The following is a 26,565-nucleotide window of genomic DNA, read 5'->3' on the forward strand; positions in this document are numbered from 1 at the left end:
CTTCAGATTGTATTGACCTTGGAGGTATGTAAACATTACAACGATAGCGTGTAAAAACACAGGAGGGCATGTGGGTGAAGGACGTTTGTAAAGCCTCTGCTCTTCTTCAGTAGACTGCAGTTCATCCTCATCACTGATGTCATTTAAATGCCACATCATAAGCTTAAAGTCATGTGTTTTGACACTGTCAGATATTATGCTCATAGAAAGCTGTCCTGTTAAAGAGTTTATTTCAAGAGAAATACCTTGTACCTACAAGTGATAGTGCTGCTTTTGCCAGGTTGCGAAATGCATAATGTTCATTTGAGTTTGTACCAGATCTAGATGTTCAATGCATCTATGGGTCTCTGTTTCAGATAATCAAATGAGAACTCTAGCACCGTATATACTGCTAATCAGAATCATAACAGACTATAAGATGCCACACATATATCCTGAACATTAGTGTTCTTTGTGCTGTGTGAGGTGCACTCTTCTCATGATAATAAAGGTGTAATATATTATGGTGGCTTACTAAAATAATATAATTCTCTCAAAAGGTATGGAGTATGAATAATATATACTCTTCTGTTACATACTCTTCTCTTCTATTACAATAGAACATATTATATATGTTCAAACAGGTAGGCCATGTCCAAAGCAATCATGGCATATTCTACTGAAGATGAACAATTTGGTTTGTCTTTGGTATAAATAGATGCCTTGGAGAAAGAGGGTAATACAGTGACATTATTACAGTTTTGTTTACAGACAACTCATCTGTGTTGTTGGCTATACAGTGGCAGAAATCAAAGTTTTCATCTGTGGTTATTATTTTTGTAATAATCCAGTGTCTATTAATCTTCTGCTTTTTATTGGATATATTGCTGAAACACTAAAAGTCCTGTCCTATTATTTGTCAAAATAATAGTTCTTACCATCTCTGGCTGAGCAATACTCATTTTACTTTTGACTCACTCAAACTTAACTTTTGTAGAACATAATATATGCTCCCTTAATTTATGTTAAATGATTTTCTAAGCAAATCATATTAATCACAGATTTTAGCAGTTGTACCGAGAGTCAGTGTCTACTTCAGAAATGGACTGGGATGATAAGACTTAAAATGTGTTTTTATTTAAAGTTTATAAATATGAACACCTCTTTAACTGAATGATGGTCCAACATAGGTTTGTTTTCTAAACCTGTTTTAGAGCCACATGCTTCTGGTGCTGGAGATGTTTGGCCTACAAACAGTATTCCTCAGTTTGAACAATGACATCACCAACTGCTGTGTTGGGGTTGTGGCAATGAAGTTAGAAGCAATAAATATAGCCTCAGCAACACAAGTTTGTGTTTCAATAGATGACAATGCTGAACACGTGTCTTAGTCTGTTCTCCAAGGACGGCATCTTCCTCTTCTCTGGTGAGGTCAGAGTGTCTACTGCTGAGCTTGAAGGAGGGGAGACAGTGGTAGAGCCTTGGTTCAGTTTACTGTTTTGGACTACCATTTTTGGACTTCCAATGCAGCTTCCATTTTCTGCAATGAAAATACATGTAGTATTATATGTGAAACCCTGCAGGTATATCAGTGCAGTCACTATGACAAAACATATTACAAAAAGACAAAGAGGAGGAAGAAGAAGAAGAGGAAGAACATTATTGTTGCTGTATTGTGAAATGTATTATAAACATAAAAACACACCATATCATTGGGAACCAATCAGTATCACAGATTTACTAACATCTTAATTTCCTTCATTAGAAGATTTGTTCAAATCTTGTTCTTTAATTTATCCTTCCAATTGCTCTGACATCTATTGCTAAATACCTTCTACAACAAGTAGTTATCAGTGTTTTCCCATGGTGGTCCACTGGAGACACTCTAAGATGACTGAGGCTCTCTACTTTTCCTCATTCTCTGGTTCCAGCTGAGTGGGAGAATGATTCCTCTTGTCTCTTCTCTCCCCAGACACATGATGAGGCCTCTTTCCCAACTGTCTGCGCGTGTGTGGGCACATCTTGGAAGGAGGAGGCAGAGAGAAGCAGAGGAAACCAGGCTAGGTTTCTCTCCCCTGCAGCCCCGGATTGGGGTTCTTCTATGGTTTTAGCCCATTCTGGATGTCTGATAGGGGCAGTGGCATGGGGTACTGCTGAACCTTCCTGTCAGAGAAACTGCAGAATGGACCTGTTACAGGACTTTCCTGGTACGTTCAGTGGAGCACACCAGAGCTACTGCTGCTGTGCTCGAGGACTGAAGACTGCTTATCTCAAAACGCCAGGCTGCAAGAGTAACACTAAGAACTACGTTTAGTCTACTGATACAGTATGCTTCATGACATATTTAGGGGATACACATTAAAGGAAAACGAATGGGGTAAACGTTTTATAGTCATCCTCTATTTGCTGTTATTTGTTGGTTGTTATAGAAATCAAGTATTCGTTAGCTGTCAAAGAGAATGGAATAATGCCTATTGAAGTTTAGGTTAGATTAAATTTTCTGCGGCAATAGAACTGATTTTAAAACTTGAGAGTGGCTTGTGCGGGTATGAATCGAGAATCAAAACGGGAGCTTTTGTCCAGCAGGTGGCACTGTGTTTTGGCATTTTCTATAAGCTTAATTTTTCAAAATTGGATTGTCTTGTACGGTTAGCCATGTATAGGAGAACCTTTTCAGAATTCCACTATACCCCGGACAAACTTTAGAAAGAAAAAAATTGAGTACAGTTGACATATGTTTTACTCAAGAGCCTAAAGAGCTGAACATTTGGAACGTTGTTTTTAAAGGGCTCGGGATACAGCAAGCGTCAGGTTAATAGTTATCGTCACATTTAAGGAATTACATAGGATTTTGCCTTTATTTGTTTCCTTTAATACAGTCTTCAGATATGACAAATGCAATAGACAGAGCCAAAATAAGTTGCAGCTGTAAGTAGAGACCATTGATTTTCTCCAATATGCTTCCCAAATCTTGTATTAAGTTGTTTTATAGACCTATTTAAACCAAAACAACAGCCGGTTTCAATTTTATTAGATTTTGGCGTGAGGTAAAGAAAAATATCTTACCTTTAATTAAAACCTATCCTAATAAATAGCAATTTCCCAAAATTGTGGTTACCGCCGCGTGACGACATTACAATACATCGTGTTAATATAAATGATAAAATTCCCTTGCGTCTCACAGCGAATGTGATGGACACTCTGAGCACTGATAGATATGTTCAGCGCGAACAGGCGTTACAAGGCTTAAATGTCAGGGTACTTCACATTTAAGTTCAAACTGCAGAAAAGAACCCCAAACCTACTCAATCGCAATTAATATGCAACGTATTTTACTTATTACTTGAATACAAATTCAAAATCACACGGCCATGCAATTCTGTTTAATCATAATTAGAACGATTAACTCGTTCCTTTCCATTAGTTCAAGCAATGTAGTCTAAAAATTGTAATTGTGACCCATTGGAGCCAATTAAAACTACAGGCATAAGCCTAATTTTAGCACTAAATGTTTTGTGATATTTATTTTCTACATACGTTTAAGCAAACAACAGCAATAACACTGACGTATAATGTATGCTATATTTAAAATAAAGTTTTTACGTGTACTCATAATAGTTCTTCTTTATGATTCTATATATGATGATATGTGTGTTATGCGTCATTTTCGTCAACTATAGCATGAGTTTAAAAAAGTAGCCCATAATATCCTATACCTGGCCTAGCTTATAATATCCTATAAAAAAAATTGTAAAACCGACTAAAAATCACAATACATCTTTATCTCACCTGCATAATTTCGGAATTTCCATAACAAGAAAAAAAAAAAAGCTTACGTCTCTTTGACGTCACCTGCTGGGTCACGTAAACGTCCGTTGGAAAGCAGTAAAATAGTCTGCAGTGTCACCTGAAGACCAGTAGAGGTCACCACAACATAGTTGAGCAGCTGTGAGTGCCTTCATGAAGAGGACCTGATAACTACACCCAAGTTCATATCCTCAAACGTTCTTCTGCTGCAGATCATCATTGCAAGAGTGAAAGTAAAGACTGCAGTGATAAACTAGCCTGTTTTTGGTTGAACTGTGCAGCTCTGCTGCTGATCATAATCCATAGGCGTGTCCGTGACTCCTGGAGGCTGACTGTCTTTTATAGTCACTGCAGAGTCAATGATGTGACCAGAGACAGGAAAAGGAGAGCCACTGATAGGGATATCTCACATGCTCCACCACAATCCTCTGCATTTTCCTATGATTAAGAGCAGAATAGGACATTTTCACAAGTCATGACTCATCTTAGATTGCATAACTAGCATTCATTCATATTTGCATTATGACACTATATTATGAAAACAATATTAATGCTGTATACTTTTAGTTTATTTTCAGGAAAAAATTGCTAAAAATGAAGCTGGATTAACTAAATGTATTTTAAGGGTATTTTTGATTGTGGAAGGTTTACATGAGGATGGTATGCATGACAGGACTCAGGACGTCTTCGCATCTTCTGGGACTTCATCCTGTTGCATTTCACCGTGGTGTTATGTTCAGGGAGTTAAGGCCAGCACGTTGCCATGACAGCACCAGCAACACCTTGAGTCTTATAGCATCCCAAATCTACATCACTTTGAATCTTAAACCATCACAAACCTTCACCATCTCAGACTCAATATGTGAAGCAAAACAAACATGATCTCTTAGGAGAACTAGCATGTTTTTTAGTTTTAAATAAATAATCTCTATCATCTCTGGGAACTATATATATATATATATATATATATATATATATATGTGTGTGTGTGTGTGTGTGTGTGTGTGTGTGTGTGTGTGTGTGTGTGTGTGTGTGTGTGTGTGTGTGCGCGTGCGTGCACGCAATACTCTCTGCGTGCAATTATTTGAAATAGAAGGACCAAATGCTTTCACATCAGTGTGACCCTAAGCAGTGTCTTGTCCTGACTAAAAAAAACCCCAGCACACCGCCAGTTCCCAAAATACTTCATTAAAGTATCACCCGATCCAGCTGAGCAATTCGTCTGCAAGCTGGTCTACAGGCCCACAGGGCACTTCAGTTACACAGTGTCAGGGAGGATATATTTGACCTCCCTGGGTGTGAGAGTGATGGGGGCGTACTGGCGGGAGCAGTCGCAGTCTGCCTGCACCACGAGCATCACCAGGTTACTGTTCACCACATGCTGGAGCACAAACATCCTGGGAGAGCAGGAAGAAAGGCAACAGTTCAGCACATGACATACTCCTGCAAAGGCACCCAGGGGGCACAAAATGCAAAATCATTTTTAAATTACTACTTAGAAATACATTAATATTCTACTAATATTCTATTATTTAATATATAGAACTATGTTAGAACTATGTTGCAGTCAAGCAATACAATTTACAATATAAAGTAAAGATAAGAAATACATATTTATATAAAATATAATTACATCATTATTATGTAATTAAAATTCTTTTGCGTGAGGTTTTAATTGATTTAACTGCCCAAACTGTGTGAAACCCCAAAGCCTGTTCACTATTCCTACCTCCTGAGTTTGGAAACCTCTCAAATAGCAGACGCATAGACTTACTTTTGACAGCGACCACATTTGATGATGCTGTTGGTCTCCCTAATGGAGGCATCATAAACGAATCCGGGGTACTCAGTGTTACATGCCACCATGGATTCCACCTTCTTCTGCTTGTGTGCTGGGAGACACGTGAATTTCAGTCAATTCTGTCAGTTTTGATGTCACAGTGATGTTGAGAAAATATTGACATGACATCACATTGTTGTGATATTCTTTCAGAAATAGTATTATATGAAAGAACAATTATTGGTGTTCTATGAATTTGCCAAATTGACTTAGTTACAAAAATCCTTCATGTGTTTAACTCACATGTCAGTAATTCAGTCAACACAGGCAGGTACTGCTAAATTGTAGCCATATCTTAATGAATTACACAAAGCATTTACATATTTATTCACCAATATGATATAACCCGAGGATTTATTTATGGTTGGTTTAAATAAGCTTTAGCTAAAAATGTGGACTTCAAATCACCAAATTAACACTGTACATAGGAAATGTGTGTTTGTACATATACAGACACACATACTCACTCATCCACTCACTCAGTCATCCACTCGCTCATGCAGGTTAATGCTACAAAATGAGAAAAAGCTCTTACATGCATGGTACACAGCCTTGGCTATGAGAATGCGGGACATGGAGTGGCAGACAGCAGTAGCAAGAGGGCACAGTAGGAGAGTGATGATGGGAACAAGAAATTACATCAAAAGAATGACATCAAAGGAAATTATATCAAGCAAGAGAGGCAGAGTGCAAAAGTTGATAAAATATGGTGTTATAGAGGCAGTTCAACAGAATACTGATGTTCATATGAGCTGATAAAGTACGCATAAATCAACACATTCATTGCAATTATGTACTGGATAATTGCTTTACTGGTTTCTGCATACACATAACAAACATATCCACTGCATGTCACTCTTCCTATCTGAAAGAATGAAACAGCGTGTATAGTTAATGCTGCAGCCTACCATCTGCCAAGTAGTCATTATGCCATAGACTGCAGATGTTGAACTCCAACAAAAACCTAGAAAACCATGAAAGCAAGGAAAAAGTGTATTTGACACAAGTTCAACGGCTGCAGGTTCCACTGGCAAGTGGAAAAAAAAAACACAGCTAGCAAGAGGGGCACTTACAGCACCAGGTTCGAGATGAACCACTTAACCGCCCCCATCAGGCCATGGAAAGGCTGCGGAGGGTTGAGGTGTGAAGACGTTAGGTGCTCAAACAGTTTGTCATAACAGTTATAGCAAATACCTCCAGAGCTTGGTCTGTGTGAGGCAGGCTGTGTAGGTAGTGTGTCTGCGAGTGCCACAAGTGGTCACTTATACTCCTGAAGACTAACGCTTCTTTACAGGATGGTCCCATCTCCAGTCTTACAGCTATGTCAAATTTATCCATGTGGTGGGGGTGGGGGTGGGGGTTTGGGTTGTTTGTGAATGTTACACGCCGGCTTGCTAGGCAGGGAATAGCCATTATGGACATCTACAGGAGCATTAGTGGCAACACTTGTGGGGATGTATACTCAGGGACACGCACGCTGAGTGGGGGATGAGCTCCACTGGAATGGTGGTGACTGTTCTTACACATGGCCTGGTAGTCGTACAGAGTCACCCTGCAGACAGTTACACAACAATACTCTGTGAAAGTGCTTTTCTCTCATTATTTAGGGAGAAAGATGACATGGCTATTGAATAATAGAACAAGCAAAATAGGTGTATTCCTCAAAATTATTTTCAGATTTAAATGTATGGCATTTGTAAAACATGTAAAAACCCATTACCTTTGAAACAAGCCTGTTTTCAGAAGCTGTGCCATCACTGAGCCATCGATTTCTCCAAAGAATCTTCCAACCTGTGCAACGGGTACCAAATGTAATGGTGATGCATGTAGAGCTTTCTGTGTGTTTATGTCTGTGTTAGGGCAAATAAAAGCCAGCAAGCCTTATCTTTGATTATATTTTGATTATATGAGTGATTATCTCCTCAGTTAATCCTTTTTTGTATTGCATTTACATCTTCATTTAGCTATTCTATTCTATTCTACTCTATTCTAGTATAGCAATATAACACAAACAATAATAAGATTCAAATCGATTTAGCTAATTCAGTTCAGTTATGTATATGCAGATAAAGGGCAGTTAGACTTTAAGATGGTAAATGCCATATGACCATGAACCATCTTGAAGCCAGCACCTACAACAACTGTAACATTTCATGTTTTGGATGTGGTTCTCCCTGGGTAAATCCTACCTAAATTGTGCTGTGTTCATAGTTCATCTACTTCAGGACCACACAAACTCACACACATGCACAAATCTGTGTGCACATACACATTCACACAAACATGCAATGCAAGATGTGTTAACAGATGCTGATCCTTACTGCTGTCACAGCTATGTTTCAGCATTCCACAATCTGGGATTAAGTTTTGTAAGTGCGCAGTAACCCCATAGTTAAAAATATCATAAGGGATTCCATACTCACATCTGACCTCTCCTTTGAGAATACAACGAAGCCATTGTTGTCCACAAGGTAACAATTAATTTCCTGTCAAAATGAATGCGACATCAAACATTACTCTAAGGCTTTTTTAATTTTTTGATTTTTGATTTTATTATGATTATTTCCATCTAAGATTTAGATGGAGTACTGAAATATAGAACACTCCACCATACAAATCTTTGTTTATATAGTTACTGAACAATCTTAATTTTAGCATTGACATTCTAAAAAAGAATTACATTTTACACTTCCATTTAACTGCACAATTAACTAAATGCAAATGCTTTTTGGCTTCTGATACATCCAACCATACATTATACTCAGAAACACAAAGGATGGTCAAAACATTACTTCAGCAGCATGGGTAAGCAGCTATGGCAACTGTTCATTAACTATATACACTTCAAGGTTATTTAAAAAACAAATGCACTGCATGAAATAAGGATAAAAAGAACCAACTGTACTCACGATGCTTTCACAGTTCAGAGGACATAAACCTTCCACATTACTGCACTACAAAGAGTAAAAGAGAGGATATCTTCATTGTCACCTCTCCACAAGTCTACCAACAGAGTCCCCAGAAACATCCTCATCAGCTCTGCCAGGCTGCACTGGATGCCTTCTGACGAGGACTATGTACAGTGTGTTACCTGAAGTATGCTGCATGCAGCCTGGATGTTTCACTCGTAAAACCTGAAACTGCAATGATGGGAAATGGAGGTAGGGTGTTGCAACATGATGTGTACTTACATCGGTGTCACTGGACTGCCCAAAGAGTAAGACAACAACAAGAGAGAAGGGAAAGAACGATGGAGAAGTTAAGGAGTTTAGAAATCTCAATCTCTCTCTCTCTCTCTCTCTCTCTCTCTCTCTCTCTCTCTCTCTCTCTCTCTCTCTCTCTCTCTCTCTCTCTCTCTCTCTCTCTCTCTCTCTCTCTCTCTCTCTCTCTCTCTCTCTCTCTCTCTCTCTCTCCTTCCTTCCCTCCCTCTCTGTGTGTGTCTATGTGTGTATTTAGAATAAAAAGGCTGTTGTACGAAATCACACACAGATGTAGCTTGCCATTACTGCATACTTCAGTCAGGTGAATGTATCAATTTGCAACTCATCTAGAAAAGTCAGATACAGGTACGAATGTTACAGGTACCTCTGCATGCTTTTGCGATAGTGTCATTGCTTCTGAACATGTATTTCACCGTTTACCTGTCTAGCTGTGGCCCACACTCTTCTCTCCAGGAGATCCAATGACATTTGCACTCCAATTGCTAGACATGAAATCAGAAATAAAGTGTGTGAAGCTTCATCATCAGTCTCATTCTAGACTGTAACAAGACCTCAGCAGTACATGTGTCTAGCTATCTTATTCAACATGCATGGTGGAAGAGTTTTTAGTTCACTGAAAATAAAATGTCATACGCATATACGGTTATATACAAATTATGCACAGCACATTTCAAACAGTAACCATTTGTATTGGCACAGCAACAGCAACGCGATGCAGGAAGCAGGGCAGGGAGACTGCAGAGGGCAGGGAGACTGCAGAGGAAGACTGCAGAGGGCAGGGTGACTGCAGAGGGCAGGGAGACTGCAGAGGGCAGGGTGACTGCAGAGGGCAGGGAGACTGCAGAGGGCAGGGTGACTGCAGAGGGCAGGGAGACTGCAGAAGGCAGGGAGACTGCAGAAGGCAGGGAGACTGCAGAGGGCAGGGAGACTGCAGAGGGCAGGGAGACTGCAGAGGGCAGGGTGATTGCAGAGGGCAGGGAGACTGCAAAGGACAGGGAGACTGCAGAGGGAGACTGCAGAGGGCAGGGAGACTGCAGAGGGCAGGGAGACTGCAAAGGGCAGGGAGACTGCAGAGGCTAATCTTAAACTGCTGACCTCTCGTCTCTCCTGCCAATCCTCATCATCTCCGTCCTTCCTCTTTACTCTCTCTTCCTCTCTCTGTTTCTCCCTCTCTCACTAATACGTGGGCAGGTATAGACTTTTTTACTACCCACTGATGGTTCATTTGAGCCACACTGAAAGCAGTCTGTGGGACAGTCTCATTTTCACAGTCATCCACCTGTATGTGTGCAGAATGGCTGAAAAGCAATGGGAGGTCTTGGCACTTCCCTCTAGCTTTCTTTTACACCGTGATTTATTTATTTTTTTTAATATTCAAAATATGCCATTTATTCTTAAATACACCATATACTAAGTATGTAAACTGTGTGTATGTATGTAAACCTATTTAAGTGGTTTTAAAAACAATAAGGATTCTTGTTCTGCTTGTGAATTATGCTCTGATCTGCTTATTAGTACCAAATGGTGAGCAGTTTTTATTACTGATTTAAGTATATTTTTATGCATCATGGCATGGACAAGCACACAATTCTATGAAAATGTAAATAATTGCAATTGCATTCTTGTACCTAAAAATAATTCATCTTTAGGAATTATGGAACCACTGGGCTGTAAGAATTATGGAGAACTTGTTTACTCTCTAATGTATTATCATTTCTCCCCTGATTAATCTGCTGTCACTGATCAGTAGCAATGGTTTAATGTGACAAATGCGTAGTGGCAAAAATCAGGGATGAATGGACAACCAAGGGCGGCACAGCAAGGACACAACACACAAACCATACCCTTTCTCCTTCTTCCTAAAAGGTTCACATCCACACTGCACACTGGTCAATCACTGAAACATTATGAAAGCTGATTTTTAACTCAATTTTCTTCAGTAGAACACCAGCTTTGAGATAAAAGCAACAGTAATCTCAAACTCAAACAACTTTATTTGTTACAGAAACCTTCATAATCACAACAACAGAGCTCTAGACAGCAACAAAACCAGCTGTGGCTGTGAGGTGGTCTCTAAGAAGCAAACGTCCTAAAAAAACACTGCTCAAGACTTAACACTTACACTTAATGATTCAACAATAATGGTATAACACCCCACCAATAGCAGAATATACAGTAGCAGAATACTTCACCTAAAATCTTAGTGTTGGTAGTAATGACTGAAAGGTAACAGTGGAAACTTGAGGATCATGCAGGTGACATCATACTAACTGGGACCCAGTGGGTTTCGTTTGCGTTTAGTCCTCTTAAGGTTTTTGAGCACAGAGTTTATGCCATGTGGAAATTCCCAAATGAAACAGTCCTTCTTGTAGCTCAGGCTGAGCTGCTGAACCTTCTGAGCATGTGCTCTGATCCTGCAACAGCACCCACTAACTAACATTAACTAACCTCACTTCACTCAGCCTCTCCCAAAACAACAAGCACAGTGGATCCTGTCTCTCTCAACAACCTACAGGAATCCAGGAACCACCTCCTTAACCGCTACCCCTCCACCTTCTCCCAGCTCAGCAGTCTGGAGGTTCTAGATCTTTCCAGCAACTTCCTGGAGAACCTTCCATCAGCCCTCTCCTCTGGCTTAAGTTACACCCCAGAGCTGGATTTGAAATGCAACACGTTAAAAGTGCTGAACCCAATAGTCTGGCTGACCTACAGCAACTGGACCTTTCCTTCAACAGCCTGACCTCCCTGCCCCAAGGACTCCTGGGCCACAGGGCCTGGCATGGCTATCGCTGGATAGCAACCAGATGAGGGCCCTGCAGAGCTCAGTTGTGGAGCGCCTCACCATTTACAGCACCTCCTGCTGGAGGGAAACCAATGGAACGTTAAGTGCTCAAACGGTGGAACCAATGCACTGCAGCCTAATGCCACTCAGACACTGGCTGGAATAGCTGCAGTATAGAGGGGAATAGTATGCTTGATTGTGCGGTAGCATGAAAAGTCTTAAGCACTATCATGATCATATCTCTCTCTCTGTAGCTAACAGGCACCTGACAGTCCCCCATGGCAGCACCTGATGACCCCCCAGAATGCCCATGGCAGCACCTGCGACCCACGAGCCTGCCGTGCCCACCGTGTTGGTGGCCAAGGTGGTATATGCTGGCATGTGCGTCATAGCTGCATCTATGCCATGGTGGCAGCTTGTCAGTAGAAGGAGCTGCCAGAGGGGAGGGCAGAGAAAAGGGCTCCAGCAGTGGAGGAGAAGGGGCCAGAGCCTGAGCTGGAGGAGGTGAAGGAACAGGAGGTGGTGCCAGCTTTTGACAGGGGAGTACAGGCTCTTGAGTACACTGAGTGGATGGCGTTTTCACCCGAGTTCTGTGTGTGTGAGGAGTGAGACCTGCAAGTACGCCGTCTCAGAACATGGACCATTCCAGGAAGGAAAACCTTATCTGTGATGACAGCCATAAATGTAACAGACTGATTTTAACTATACATGTAGCACAGAGGCATTTGGGGGTCATTCAGTGATGCTACTTACAGCAGTCATGAGTTACAATCAATGTCTAGCCTGACTGTACCACATTGTTGGTTTTGGGGAGGGTCAAGGTGGACTTAAATGCAGCTCAATCAGTGATTTCATTCTTGGGAAATAAATATCTATGATTTACTGCTCTCACCCACTTCAATAAAACCTCACTAAAACCTGCAGCCCAATGGCATCTCTAATCATCTTTTCAGAGGCTTATTCATCAGTGCACTAAGCAGGCTTTTTTACAGGGTAAGACCTCCTAACCCCCACCCCTCTCTCACCCAGACTGACACTAAATATTAACAATTTCCCAGAATTAATGTTTATTCATATTTCCATTTTAAAGAAAAAAAATATTTATATGAATATTGTCATATTGGCCACCACACTTTGTGCATTTTTACAGTTGATAAAAATGTAAGTATATTATGCATGAAAAGTATTTATGTCTATTTTTAAGGATATCTATTCAAACATGCTTTCTTGTGTATTATATTATATTCAAATGAATATTGTGGCAGGAAAGGAATTAGGAGGTTAGTTTCCCTGCTCTCATACCTCCAGCCAGGGCTGTCTTCTTCCCCTTGGTCACAGTCACAGAGGTCACTGCCACGAATGTGTCCTTACCTAGGAGAGAGAAGCCACAAAATTCATCTGCTTTGGGTCCCAATGACAACTTGACCTCCAGTGAAGCCTAAACTCACAAGCTTCAGTTTAAGGCCTAAATCAAAAATTTGGAGCATAAAAGACACTCAAATTTCAGTTGAGAATTACATTTTTTGAAGCCTTATTATGCGCACTGATGTATATACAGTGATTGCGATCACAGTCATCTCAGCTGCACTAAACTCAATTCTCTGTTTCAAATCAATGGTCACACAAGCACCTTTGTTGATGTCATCAGCAGGTATGTAGTAGAAGAACTGTCCCGGTTTGTTTTCAGCTGCCAGGCGATACCAGATGGGGAAGTGGTCCACTGTAAATATGTTTGCCTTGTCGGCTGGGGTCAGGAATTTCCTGTGGGGTCAAAATGTTAAAGTGATTTTGTGAGGGGTTGTTTCAGAAGGGATGAATGGATTATTCGACCTTTCAGGCATACTCACATTCCCTTCTGATCCTCAGCGCTGACGTATCTGACCGCTCGCATGAGACCCGCCCTAGTCCCCAGGAAGGCTGTCTCCACTCCGTCCTCCACCCTGCACAGAGGAAGAGGAAAGAGGAGGGATGTCCAAAAGCTTCCTAACAATCACTTATGACAGATCTGGCTCTCATAAATTCTGGAATGCAACATTGTTCTTGTCCTTACTATAGTACACTCGCCTTACAGTTTGCATTGTTTAGTGGACAGTGTATTTTGCATATGATCTGTGCATTAAAAACCCCAGTTCAGAGAACCTGACAGGCTAATGCTGTCAGAGCCACAAGCATATCTCACCCTGAGTCACTCAGCATCAGGGCTGTCCAATAGGCCTCTAGGGGAGCTGTTACCACAGCATCGAAAAGAATATGCTGCAAGAGAACCTCATCACCTGCAGAAAAATATGTAATTTATACATTGGTGCAACATCAAAGAAGAGAAATCTTCCGGTGATCTGAGACATTAGTGAAGTGTTGTGGAGAACCCACACTCCAGGTCGGGCTCCTTGCCAGTCAGGTATCGCACGACAGCCTGAAGCTGAGTTAGTTTACGGTGCTGGGGGTCGATATCGGTCTCACAGTAGGTCCTAGCAGAGAGAAACCATACATCTCAGTATTGCAGTGCATATTAACCATGTTAACCAGTATAGATTCAGTACGGGTGTGCACCTCTGCACTCATTACACAAAGAGCACAGAAGAGGTATGAATGTACAATGTAGGATAACTATATACACTATGGTTGTAAACACCTGTATATAGTACATAGTATAAAGGGCTTGTATAAGGATTCATAAATGTAATAGGCTAAAATGTCATGCAGAAGTTCACAGACCGTTTCTAATGGTTCATAACGACACTATTGGAACTCACCAACCATCAGCGATGGTGAGGTCCGGGTGCTGAAGGTCATGGAGGCCTGTGGAGAAGAGCAGCCATCAGCTCTGCGCACGAACATTGTCAAAGGCGTTTTCACAGAAAATAAAGGAACTCTTCTCACTCAGCTGATTATGAACACAAATCAGGTTAATTTAGCATTAGCTTAATTTGAAGAACTTTATGTTTTAGGCTAATTTCTCTCTCGTGTGTGTATGTGCATGTTGTGAATGTACCTTCTTCGACAGATACATTTCCGAAGAACATAAACTGGCCATGTCCCCGAGTCAGCACCGTGCCAAAACTGAAATCAGCACACACACACAAACACACACTCATGATTCACAATGCAAACAACACAATACATCCCCATACATACCAGTAAGCACCATTCCAAAACTGAAACCCACTCATGACTTATAACACAAACACAATACACCAACCATACACACCAGTCAGAACCATGCCAAAGATGAAACCCCAGCACACACACATTCATGACTTATAATGCACACAACAAAATACACCATACATACACACTCATACACATACGTGCACAGGTTATATAATGGTAAAACTTGTTACAAAAACAAAAGTCAAATTGCTGGAGAAAAAATATGACACACTGCTACAGATGCGAGTATATAAATGAAATGGCTAGTACCTATCTTACCTAAACGGTGTATCATTGATGGTAGTGTAGAAATAATCATGTTTTAGGAACAAGGGCCTTTTCTGTAACAAAAAGCAACAGAGTGAAAATTCTTCTGTTTCAACACAGTCAGGACTGATTCTCACAAAAGGAATAAACCTGAAGCTCCAAAGGACAAAAGGGCATGTTTTATTTGGCTTTGGTTTAATTTTGTTTTCAGTGTAGGTATGAGGATAGCCATCGCCCATGCAGGACATACACTATATTGCCAAAAGTATTTGCTTGTCTGCATTCACAGGCATGTGAACTTGAGTGACATTCCAATCTTAATTCATAGGGTTTAATATGATGTCGGCCCAACCTTTGCAGCTATAACAGCTTCAGCTCTTCTGGGAAGGCTTTCCACAAGGTTTATGAGTGTGTTTATGGGAATTTCTGACCATTCTTCCAGAAGTGCATTTGTGAGGTCAGACACTGATGTTGGACGAGAAGGCCTGGCTCGCAGTCTCTGCTCTAATTCATCCCAAAGGTGTTCTGTCGGGTTGAGGTCTGGACTCTGTGTCAAGGCCAGTCAAGTTCTTCCGTACCAAACTCACTCATCCATGTCTTTATGAGCCTTGCTTTGTGCACTGGTGTGCAAGCATGTTGGAACAGGAAGGGGCCCTCCCCAAACTGTTCCCACAAAGTTTGAAGCATGAAATTGTCCAAAATCTCTTGGTATGGTGAAGCATTAACAGCTCCTTTCACTGTAACTAAGGGTCCTAACTTTACACTTGGCACAATGCAGTCAGACAAGTACTTTTCTCCTGGCCCTGGCGTGCTATACACCACTGCATCCAATGCTTTGCATTGCACTTGGTGATGTAAGGCTTGGATGCAGCTGCTTGGCCATGGAAAACAATTCCATGAAACTCTCTACACACTGTTCTTCTGAATTCTGAATGTTCTTCTGAATCTGAATGGCCTAATCTTTCATGGCCACATGAAATATGGAGGTCTATAGTGATTGACTCTGCAGAAAGTGGCGACAGCTGCGCACTATGCACTTCAGGATCCACTGACCCCGCTCTGTCATTTTATGTGGTCTACCACTTCGTGGCTGAGTTGCTGTTGTTCCCAATTGCTTCCACTTTGTTAAAATACCGCTGACAGTTGACTGTGGAATATTTAGTAGCGAGGAAATTTCACAACTGGACTTGCACAGGTTGCCTCCTATCACAGTACCATGCTGGAATTCACTGAGCTCCTGAGGGCGACCCATACTTTCACAAATATTTGTAGAAGCAGTCTGCATGCCTAGGTGCTTGGTTTTACACCTATGGCCATGGAAGTGACTGGAACACCAGAATTCAATTACTTGGAAGGGTGAGTGAATACTTTTGGCAATATAGTGTAATCCTTCTGCTGCTTTTTTTGTTAAAGGTTTTTCACAAGACAAGCTTATTTTGCTGGTACTTATTACACAAGTCCAGTTGTGTTGGTTAAGAATATGTGATATTAGTGTAAAATCATCCTCATTGTACACAATCTTGACTCACCCCTTTATCAATGGCTACTTTTACATCTAAAGCTAGAGTGCCTGTCTCTCCTTTCACCATGGCTGTTCTCAACTGGAAGAAAACACATATATATGTTATTAAGAGTCACCGCTTGTACGGCCAACACTATGAGTCAGGGTGTGTGTGTGTGTGTGTGTGTGTTTAGGACTCACTCTCTCTTCAGTGTCTTCCCATTCTGCTTCAGACAGATCCACACTGTTGTAATTGGGTTTGGGCTTCAGCTTCTTTCCATCTTCATACTGTTTAAGAAGAGGAAGGCAAACAAAAGAAAACTGGAGAAAATGTCAGATACGGCTGAGGAGAAGCAGAGTCAGGGCGCAGGTATACTCACTAGAGGTCTTAAATCAGGGTGTGCCAGAATGTAGCCATTGTTTGTAATGAGGAAGGCATAGCCGTGAGCTCCAAGCTGAGAGATGCAAACTTTGTTAATGCCACATTTGTTATGGTCATTGTACTATTCAAACTGCCAGGGGTGAAAGGGGTCCCTGATGCTGTACCTTGTGTCGAGGGGCCAGCATGATGACCTCCAGCAAGGGGATATCAGTTCCCACCACACCAAGCAAAATGCCATGACTAAGTGTCTCTTTTTTCTTGCTGAAGACAGGCATTGCCACTGTGGTCATCAGCAGCAGGCTCTGAGCCATGCTGTTAAAGAGCTATTGGGGAAATAAAAAAGGATTAGCCAAATCCATCTCCTTCACTGGGCCATTACTGACAAAAGCATGTTTCATAAGCAAGGTGTGCAGTTAACCACATTCAACACTAGAGCGTGCTGTAAAACAGCAGGCCATAAGTCTCCCTCTGCACTAGAGCATTTTTCTATAGGCTATCAACTATATCTTTGCTGCACAGACTACAGGGCAGGCTAAATCAGAGGCACTATTAAGACATTGCAGCTCATAGGAAAGGCTTCTGCCATTGTTCATTGATTTAATGTGCTAAAGCCCTTTTACCTCTTTAGTGTTGGGGAGCTGGAGGAAAATAAAGACAGCAAACAAAAAGTAGGGGGGAAAAGCACACATTGTCATATTGACTGTAGCATGGTAGGACAGTGGTAGCTCAGTGGTTACGATATACATGTGGTAATCAGAAGGTTGCCAGTTCAATCCCGACCACTGCCGGGCCCATGAGCAAGGCCCTTAACTCTCAGTTGCTCAAATTGTATTCAGTCATAATTGTAAGTTGCTCGGGAGAAAAGTCTCAGCTAAATGTCACAGTCTTAGCTGCGCAATTGTAAAGCTTTGCAATAAACCAAGGCAAAAACTAATGCACACAGTTGTACATAAAGGAATAACACAGAGCAAAGATCATTCTATTGTTGCCCCAAAAGTATTGCATAGGCTATCCAGGAAGGGCAATATGTCACCCATTCTAGGCCACAGCTTGTCCCATCTTTTGCTCTTCTGCAGCGCGAACACCCCATCGTCCTGGGATGCTGTTGGAGATAGCAGAGCTGCATGTACACTTACCACACTGTCCATATACGCCTCAGTCCAGATGATGTCATGGTCATGGCTGATGACCATGGGGCGACTCAGAACATGAAGATACTCCATGACATTCTCCTGAACATCGGCCAGTGTGTTGATGTGGGTGTAGTAGCCTGAGGCAGATTATGTACAGGGGCAGTGGTAGCTCAGTAGTTAAGGTACTGGACTAGACTAGTATTCAGAAGGTACTGGACTTGTCATCAGAAGGTTGGCGTTTCAAGCCCCTCCATTGACAAGTTAACACTGTTAGGCCCCTGAGCTAGGAATTTAACCCTCACCTGCTCAAGTTGTAATCAGTCACAGTTGTAAATCACTTTGCAAATGTAAAAAATATATACATATTTCTTAGAGAACAGAAAAAAAGATCAGATTGCTTTGAATGGAAAAAGTTCAGTGTTTGTATGGATTTTTATGCTGCACTTCAATGATTGCATGCAATGGTTGTGTTTTAACTCTACTGTCTCTACTACCCATACAAAAAAGTAACATATTTACACCCTGCCACAGTCATTATGTATGAGGCTTAGGAGAAACTTGAGTGAAATTTACCCTTATTGTTGCAGGCGATCCACTTCACATTTTCTGCGAATGTCGTGTCTCGGCCAATGAGGTAAGTGAAAACCCGCACCTGGCGGACATGTGGCAACACTTAATGAAACATCAAACCAGTGGCACAAAAAGAACTTACTGTCTACGTCTAAACTAAAGAAGATTTCGTTTCATTTCATTGTTCTTTCAGCCAAAGTGTAAGCAAAATGCAAATTAAAATGGAAGGTTTATGTGTTGTTTATAAAGCATTCTCATATATAAATGCACCATAGGCTAATCTAATAATGGCCCTTCCAATGTTAGCAATTACTGTAATTAGTTAAATAGTTAAAAATACATTAAATTAAAATCTTTATTTTTCAGGTAACTCTTTCCTCTCTTATGTGTTCTTTTCCCCAGACAGATAGTCTGTTACCTTTTTCTCAGGCCAGTTGAACTCCTGAAACACAGACTGGTAGTCTTCCATGGCTCCATCTGTAATGAGCATGATGGCCTGATTACACAGGCTGCCCTGCACATTCACTGTGGCCTATGGAACAGGAACAGTTAGCAATACAGTTTCCATGTGTGTGTGTGTGTGTATATGTGCATGTGTATGTGTGTGCGTGCATGCGTGTGTGTGTGTGTGTGTGTGTGTGTGTGCGTAAGAGACCTTTTAATAATCCATTATTATTAAAACATCCTTCCTAACACACACACAAGAAACAGGCCCCTGTTTCTGGTACATTTCTGGAAGTGCTGGACACTGACCTCATTCAGCACCTGGAAGGCCTCCTTCACAGCATTTTTCACCTTGCCCTCACCCTTCACCTGCAGTTCCTCCACAAGCAGCTTGAAATGCTGTGGAAGACAACACATTTCCAGTGTCATTTACTTGATATATTTTCTCTGTTTATTAACTGGCACCAACAGTTGTTTACCGTATTATTATGCATGTTCTTTTTAAAACTGTGTAAAATTTATACAGTGTATATAGAAGTCTGATGTTTTATTTGAAGTATATAAAATTACTGATAAGCATATCAGTTGCAAGTTAGCTGACTGAACACATGACTATTGTGTATACTGATTTGAGGGACCATAAAATTCTAAAGTAGACACTGACCCAAAATAAGACACTGGCCCAAAATGAGCCTTTGAAATACAAGACACAACAGTGCGTCAGATCACCTGATGCACCAAAACAATATATCCTAAACTACAAAAAGCATCACTGTTAAAACAAAGTGCTCCTTTTAACTTGAAAAAGCTATAAATTCAGCTTTGGCTGCCACTGGCTTAGCAATTTGTTCTCAGCTGACATGTAAAATCAATTTACCTCACGGTTGTCCAAGTCTGCCTGCACCAATGTGCCCTTGAAACAGGGCTCCACATAATGAACATAATCGGTGTACTGAAGAACAAACATAATGTGTTTAACAAGCTCACATTAAAAAAGAAAAATATAAGTACTATTTTAAAAAATGACTGGTTATTCTATGAAAGGTACTCCTTACTTCCAAGGACTAACAAAATTATTGTTTTAAAAAACTTCATTAGCCTCTAGATTACAGGAACTGTATCCCCTCAAATCCTCTTACTGCAATAATATTGACAAAGTCGTTTTCCCCCAGAGTATCCAGGATGGTGTTGATAGTGTGCTTAGCAATGGTCAATTTGAGACCTTTCATACTGCCACTGACATCCACCACGATGATGAGGTCCTTAGGAGAGGTGGCAGCTTGAATGTACCTGGGCCAGTGAGAGACAGCTTAGGTCACACCTTCCTGCCAAGACAACAGTACCTATGTGCATGTGGTATATACATAAATCACCACTCTACAGCACACTACAGCACAACTTTGACCATGTAGTTCCTGTGCAGTCTCACTCATGCGCTAAGCAAGGGAAGGCAAGCAGACTGCATTGCATAATCACAGGTGTCATCCCTTGTGCAAAGCAGTGTATCAAACAATATATATAACACAAAATACTGATCTGTTTCTTTACAAAAAGACTAATTCTAGCTGAACCACCTTAAATGACTGTTATGTATGGCCATATAAACAAACATTCACATATGGAGCCTATGTTGAGATCCATTAACCTGGCTACTGAGCTGCTAACTATTTAAGGACAGGATTAAAGTCTTTGGGATCAGGACCTTATTGGCTGTGCTGCCACTGGTACAAGCCACAGATATTTTGGGTGCTACACACACAGCTAATCTGCTCTTGTGCCTGGGCACAGAACAGGAAGGAGTACTCTCTGTGGTGCCAGCACAGACTCTCTCACCAGTTTCTGTTCCTGCAGTCAAAGGTAACCACTCCATTTGGATCTGCAATCCACTTGATACCTGATGGTAGAAAGGAAAGTATTTGATAAACCTGCAGTATTAAAATCTCCATTAAAGAGCAGTTTTCACTCACTGTACCTGGATATAGTCTGAAGAAACCAGTAGAACTTCCAAAGAACTGCCATGTGAGCGTCGGGTCCTTCTGGAAGTTACTGATGAAGACATCATTCAGAGCTTCAGACATATACACCCCATTAAGAATGTCGGGGTCTAGACAAAGACCGCAAATGATAGAGAGAGAGAAAGAGACAGACATATATTTGAGATCTTTAAATCATGTAACAATAGCAGTGGTATTTTGGATGTAAGATTTTGTTTCTTTGAGAGGTTCAGATTTTGCTGTTAATTTTTTTTTTACCTTTGTTGTACACATTGGTTGGGACTTGAATGTCACTCATTAGTGTGTTGACTTGGAGTTTGTTAAAATGCTCATTTTCTTCAAGTGGAAACTCTCCACCAAGCTCTATGTAGTTGCTTTCTTCGTCCATCGTGTTTATCAACAGGGAGTTGAAGTAGTCAAACTGTTTATAAAGCAGACAAGCAGAGAGACATTTTTCCAGTAATGGTTTATTATTAATAATCTCATAATTGCAGGGATCTAATTTATAAGCAGTGAAATATTAGTTGAAGACAATTCAGGATTATAAAATACGCTTTGTTAGAATTATTGTGACAATCCAATTACATCCCTGAACTGCAGTTTAACTATGTGATGTATGGCAATTTGGAAAATCAAGATTCCTAAGCTTTTCCATATGCGGCTGATCTTTTGATTTTGGGCCCAATCCTCCAAGCCTCACCTCTAAAGATGCGTTAAATTCATGATATAAATCTGCATCTTCTGCTGTGTCTGCCAGCCGCTGGGAAGAGATCACAGAAGGAGAGTCGCATTCATTAAAGACTCTATATAGAGAGGGTTTTACCCTTTATCTTTCTTATTTACCTAAAACAACTGTAAACCAAGGATGCAAAAGCTTCTTGCAATGATGTAGTGAACACTGAAGGAATTCTGTACGCTGGTCATTCTAAAGATTAGAACTGATCAAACCACTCAAAGTACAAATGGCCCTATTTATTAAACCTGAGCATGCAGTAAAAGTCGCATGTCAAATTTCAGTATTCATACTTCCATTTACTACCAAATAATTATTTTTAAAAGACTGTTACAATAAAAGAAAGGTTTATCGGTATGATCTTTGAACTTTGTAAGCCATTCATGCCAAAGTGAAATTTTTTCAAGTCACTAGCTATCCAGGGACACCAAACCAAGAGTAAAAGGGACCATAGTATTCCTTATCCCAAAGACATTGTGTGACATCAAACAGCATTACTGAGCAGGACTTTGACCAGGTATACCCCTCAGTCCTTTAACTGAGATGCCATTATCAAAATATGATAGTGTTACGTTACATTTTCAACCGTTCATTCCTCGTTATCTCTGCTTTCCATTTCCATTTCCATCACTTGGCAGAGGCCCTTGTCCAGAGCAACTTACAGAAGTGCTTTGTAGTCGCTATCAAATTCATATCCCCATAAGACTACAGAGAGGCCAGTGTCAAGAATGCTATCAAGTTAAAGCCAGAGCTGACTAGAGCGGGCTAAAAGACAGTAAACATTTTTATGCGCTTAGTGACTCAGCAAAGAGGTGAGTCTTCAGTCTTCATTTGAAGACAGCCAGTGTCTCAGTACTGCGGTTGCCTTTCCACCCTTGCAAATCTAATTACTGACCTTAACAGACTTCATCTTGCTCCCCAGCATCTTCTCAATCTCCCCTGCAAACTCCTGGACTAAGACAGTTCCATCTACATCTTCTATCCAGATAATGGGCTCCACATCCTTGAGTTTCTGGTTGAATCAACAGAATTGTTAGACAGTAATTCAGATATGAATGTTGAATATATGAATGTATAAGCATTGTAATATATGGTTTATATACATGCAAATTGTATGTGATGAATGCAAAACATTTAAGAGAAATACAAAAAATAACATGAACTTCATGAAACAATTTAATAATTTAAATCTCTCAGCTGGGCTTGGAAATTTGCTCTGGGCTAGACTATACAGACATGTCAGCAGAGGGATTCAGGGGCAACTGTTTCCTTGGCAAGACTAAATGGGCTAGACAAAATCTCAGATACTCTCCATTTGACAAAATGAACCTCCGAGTTAACTGCATCACAAAGATGAATTAAAACAAGCATCTGAAAATCTAATCATCTCCCAACCTCTCCTGTGTTGCTATATTCACTCCATATGCTGCAACTATGTGTCTGTAAGATGAATGAGTCTGATTAACATAATGTAGCCAATTATGGAGTTTTGCAAGAAAACCTGTGCAGTTCATGCACTGTATGAATTCTAGAATTTCTACATTTGTGCTGCAATGTTGGCTCAGCCAAAATAAACACATAAACATGAAATAAACACAATCTCTATGTTTCTAGTTAAAAATATGAGGCATAGGAAAAGTTGACTGAAAAATAGTATTATCAAGTCTTCAATATAGAAATTAGACATTCCGCAGTAAAACTAGCTTAGGCTTGTCAAATCCTCTCGAGAATTGAGGAAGGAGAACAGAGCCATAAAGCAGAACATTAGATCCTGTTAGCAGTACTGCTATATGTCTGTGGCGGCCAGCTCCCAGACCATCCCTGGGAATGGAGCCAGTCCTGAAGCATTATGATGGAGGCACTGGGATCCATCATGCTGGATTTTACTTTAATAAGAAGTCAGAGAAAAAGCCTCAGTGTAATGATGAATGCCACTTGGCCCCGTCATAGCAATGCGAACCAATGGCATTCAAGCATAGGACAAATAATTGTAATGGCATAATTATTATGGATAAATCCCGTGGAGTGTTTGACCTGCAAGCATTAAAATCTAAACTGACATAATGTTGTCATAGCACAACTAGCACCAAAAGAGAAGTAAATTTGAAATCAGCCTAATCTAATCTGAAAGTATCAAATGAGTGGCAATGGAAAAGTTTACAGAGAAGATTATAAAGAAAATGTCACCACATGGACACGAACCATGAGACCTAGTACATATATGAGGAGTCTGAATTACACCGTCTCCTGTTGTTCCTAGGGTTAGGGCCTGATCATATGAAACATGTCTACCTGACTTACCTTCTGTAATACTGCAGCTCCTGAATATTTTAAAGCAACTGCATGCAATTGCTCTGAAATGCCATTGGCCCATTTTTGAACCCTGAGGGAAAAATTAAAGTGCTCAATGGACACGATCAACATGCTTGTTGAAAAATACATCTTTCATGTGTGTCAAACACCTTGCAAGGGTCGTGAATCCATAGCTTATTCAGAGTGCAAGATATAAATCTTTTCCTAAAGCCATTCTCAGCCACAGAAGATATGAGGTGTTTGCCACACTCAGGAGACAGCAGGACCTCGCAGAAATGTAAGAGGCTGTTTGTTTTGCTAAATGCTGTTGGGAATATGACTGAATGTATAACAGAAGACGGCTGGCTGTATGTGATGGATATCTTGGCAGGGTTTCCGGTTCTGCCTACAAACTTATTGTCACAATCGATTCATTGATCAGAGTATACCTACATCCATTTTCAGCAGTGCATCTGAATACATCTAGATGTTAAGTCTGATATTTAGATGCAATATTCTTTGAGGCATATAATTAAAAACATCTATAAAGGTTTATTTAAAAACATCCTTTATGTATTTAAGATTTAAGACCTCCAACTTAAGAGTTCTGCTTTACAAAGATTTTTTATCTCTGTAATTTGAGCCCAAATTCAAGCATTATTACTGATTTAAGGACACACAAATCTAAAATTCAAGAAAACTAAAATGCAATTAAACTGAATTCAGTCAACTCACTCAGAAAGACCTGATCATGTGATGTATACAGTAATTTAGCCACAAAATGAAAGGTTATCATGGAACCCAGCCCAGGCTTGGCAACTTATTGGATTGTGATAGCATTACAGCTTTACAACTAACCAATTACAGACCCAGACAGACAGACAATGACTGGAAAATATTGGGAAAGTGATTTAACTTTTGTGTTTATGAGATTCAGAATTTGCATTAAGTTGCAATTATATTAAGATTATATTATCGGCCAAGTACACCAACAAGACACGACTGTGCATGTAAAAGAGGAAGGCATGAACAATGTTAGTTCCTGTCTCCATGTGGGGAACCATATGCCCATCCATGTGCTGACCCGAGAGTCTGGCTCCTGCCCAGAATCATATTAACCAGGGCAACATCCAGCATAGCACCATAGGTGCATCCTGGAGTTGACAATCTCCAGACACTCCTCTCTACTACCGCTATAATACCGGATTTATTTAACATGCTGTTGAGCCAGTTACCAATACACCTCTCAGAAATCAAGCAAATGTAAAACTCTGCTAGACTGAGGGTGATTCTGATAATTATGAGTGACTCATCTTTGCTTCACAGAATATAAAATACAAAGTACAATCATCTGGCAATCAATTGCTTGATGAGTAATATTACTTTGCATCATGAGATTTTATCATTTTCTGTATCTCACTGCAGATACAGAATCTGGTGAATAGCATTTGTCCCAATAAATGGAGAGAAATCCTTTTGATCAAGGAAGTACTACAATTACTATTGTTTGTGTTAGTGTGCATTGTACTTCTTGCGTGCTAAAGAAGGCCAAGATGAACATTTCTCTGTCTTACGTTTCTGGTGGGATCTTCATCTGTGCCATGGTCAGGAGCCAGAACCAGGCCGAGTGAAGCAGGAAGAGGGTGACCCACGAAGGCTCCCTCCTGTGAAAGACAGTGCCAACTGCCATCCCAGTGGAGTGCCCCTTGCGTCTGCTGTAGTCCTGGAATTAACCAGCCACCTGGTGAAACTCAGGGATCCGCCTGTGCTGCTGAAGTTTTGGCCCAAATCTTATCCACAAGCTCACATTTGTTCATGTTGACCTGACCAAGGCTTTTAAACCTCTCCCAGTCAGAGCTTCAGACCATCAATTATGCCGTTGACTTGGTGTGCTGGTCTGAAACAGGTGCTCCTCGTTCACTGTTTGGGCCCAAATCTGCTTTAAATGATCCGTTTCATCATTCTTCATTGTGAAAGGGAAGGTCAAAAAAGAAAGAAAAATCAATATACCAGGCTATCCAATCTGCCTTTCATCTTTTTCCATTTATTTGCAAATTGAAGAATAAATCCTTGTTTTCACAACGGTGGTAGAATACTTTAACTCTAGACTATTACTATCCAGGATGTACACATAGACCAATATGAGAACAGATACTGCATTCCACATGCAAGAGTTATTAAGCATCTCTAACAAGCTGGCACTCACTTCTAAAATCCACTGCTTTGCCTCGTAATCTACTTGGATTAGACTCTCCTCAGAAAGCGAATTTACAGGCTAGAAGGAGGAGAATGGGGAAGTAGGAGGGAGGAGGTTATGGGGAAGAGGCTGAGGATTGGGCCAATTAGAGAGCTGTTGGCCCAAAGAGGATTAGTAGTGACTTCTGGAGGCAGGCCCTTGTCTATCCAATCAGTGCAACTGAGCAGCAGGGTCTCCTGGGGTGGGACGGTTGATGAAAAACAAGGACATCTA

At 40.7% G+C, this 26,565-nt stretch overlaps 1 protein-coding gene across 9 annotated transcripts; it reads right to left on the reverse strand.

The window, feature by feature from the left end:
* Positions 1-1,690: 1,690 nt before the first annotated feature.
* cacna2d4b (calcium channel, voltage-dependent, alpha 2/delta subunit 4b) lies at positions 1,691-26,564 on the reverse strand. Of its 9 annotated transcripts, XR_003411612.2 has the most exons (39): positions 26,302-26,564; positions 25,670-26,058; positions 24,105-24,186; positions 22,699-22,815; positions 21,771-21,830; positions 21,329-21,491; positions 21,049-21,180; positions 20,910-20,970; positions 20,216-20,366; positions 19,954-20,028; positions 19,386-19,475; positions 19,051-19,164; positions 18,636-18,714; positions 18,066-18,199; positions 17,094-17,252; positions 16,928-17,002; positions 16,749-16,835; positions 16,576-16,647; positions 15,059-15,120; positions 14,622-14,689; positions 14,383-14,428; positions 14,000-14,097; positions 13,809-13,902; positions 13,477-13,569; positions 13,260-13,390; positions 12,932-13,000; positions 9,268-9,329; positions 8,818-8,832; positions 8,536-8,580; positions 8,050-8,112; positions 7,347-7,417; positions 7,103-7,178; positions 6,700-6,752; positions 6,535-6,590; positions 6,162-6,182; positions 5,561-5,678; positions 5,106-5,183; positions 4,438-4,575; positions 1,691-4,224 (listed from the first exon to the last, which is right to left on the reverse strand). XR_003411612.2 is itself a non-coding variant. In XM_027024547.2 (38 exons), the coding sequence occupies exons 1-38, from the start codon at positions 25,783-25,785 to the stop codon at positions 4,132-4,134; spliced, it is 3,300 nt and encodes a 1,099-aa protein (XP_026880348.2). In that variant the 5' UTR covers positions 25,786-26,564; the 3' UTR covers positions 1,691-4,131. The 9 variants fall into 9 exon arrangements, 4 of the variants coding, with proteins under 4 accessions (XP_026880348.2, XP_026880345.2, XP_026880346.2 ...); XR_003411611.2 differs by having other exon boundaries at positions 25,670-26,564; XM_027024547.2 differs by having other exon boundaries at positions 4,438-4,520; positions 5,068-5,183; positions 25,670-26,564.
* Position 26,565: the final 1 nt, after the last annotated feature.

The sequence above is a fragment of the Electrophorus electricus genome, chromosome 12 (genome assembly GCF_013358815.1).
Source record: "Electrophorus electricus isolate fEleEle1 chromosome 12, fEleEle1.pri, whole genome shotgun sequence".
NCBI lineage: Eukaryota > Metazoa > Chordata > Actinopteri > Gymnotiformes > Gymnotidae > Electrophorus > Electrophorus electricus.

Coding starts and splice junctions, on each gene's coding strand:
- cacna2d4b (XM_027024547.2), bottom strand. CDS start 25,785: ATGGCAGTTGGCACTGTCTTTCACAGGAGGGAGCCTTCGTGGGTCACC. Junction 21,492..21,770: donor AATTTAACGCATCTTTAGAG/GTGAGGCTTGGA, acceptor CTTTATAAACAG/TTTGACTACTTCAACTCCCT. Junction 20,029..20,215: donor ACTTTGTCAATATTATTGCA/GTAAGAGGATTT, acceptor TTTGTTCTTCAG/TACACCGATTATGTTCATTA.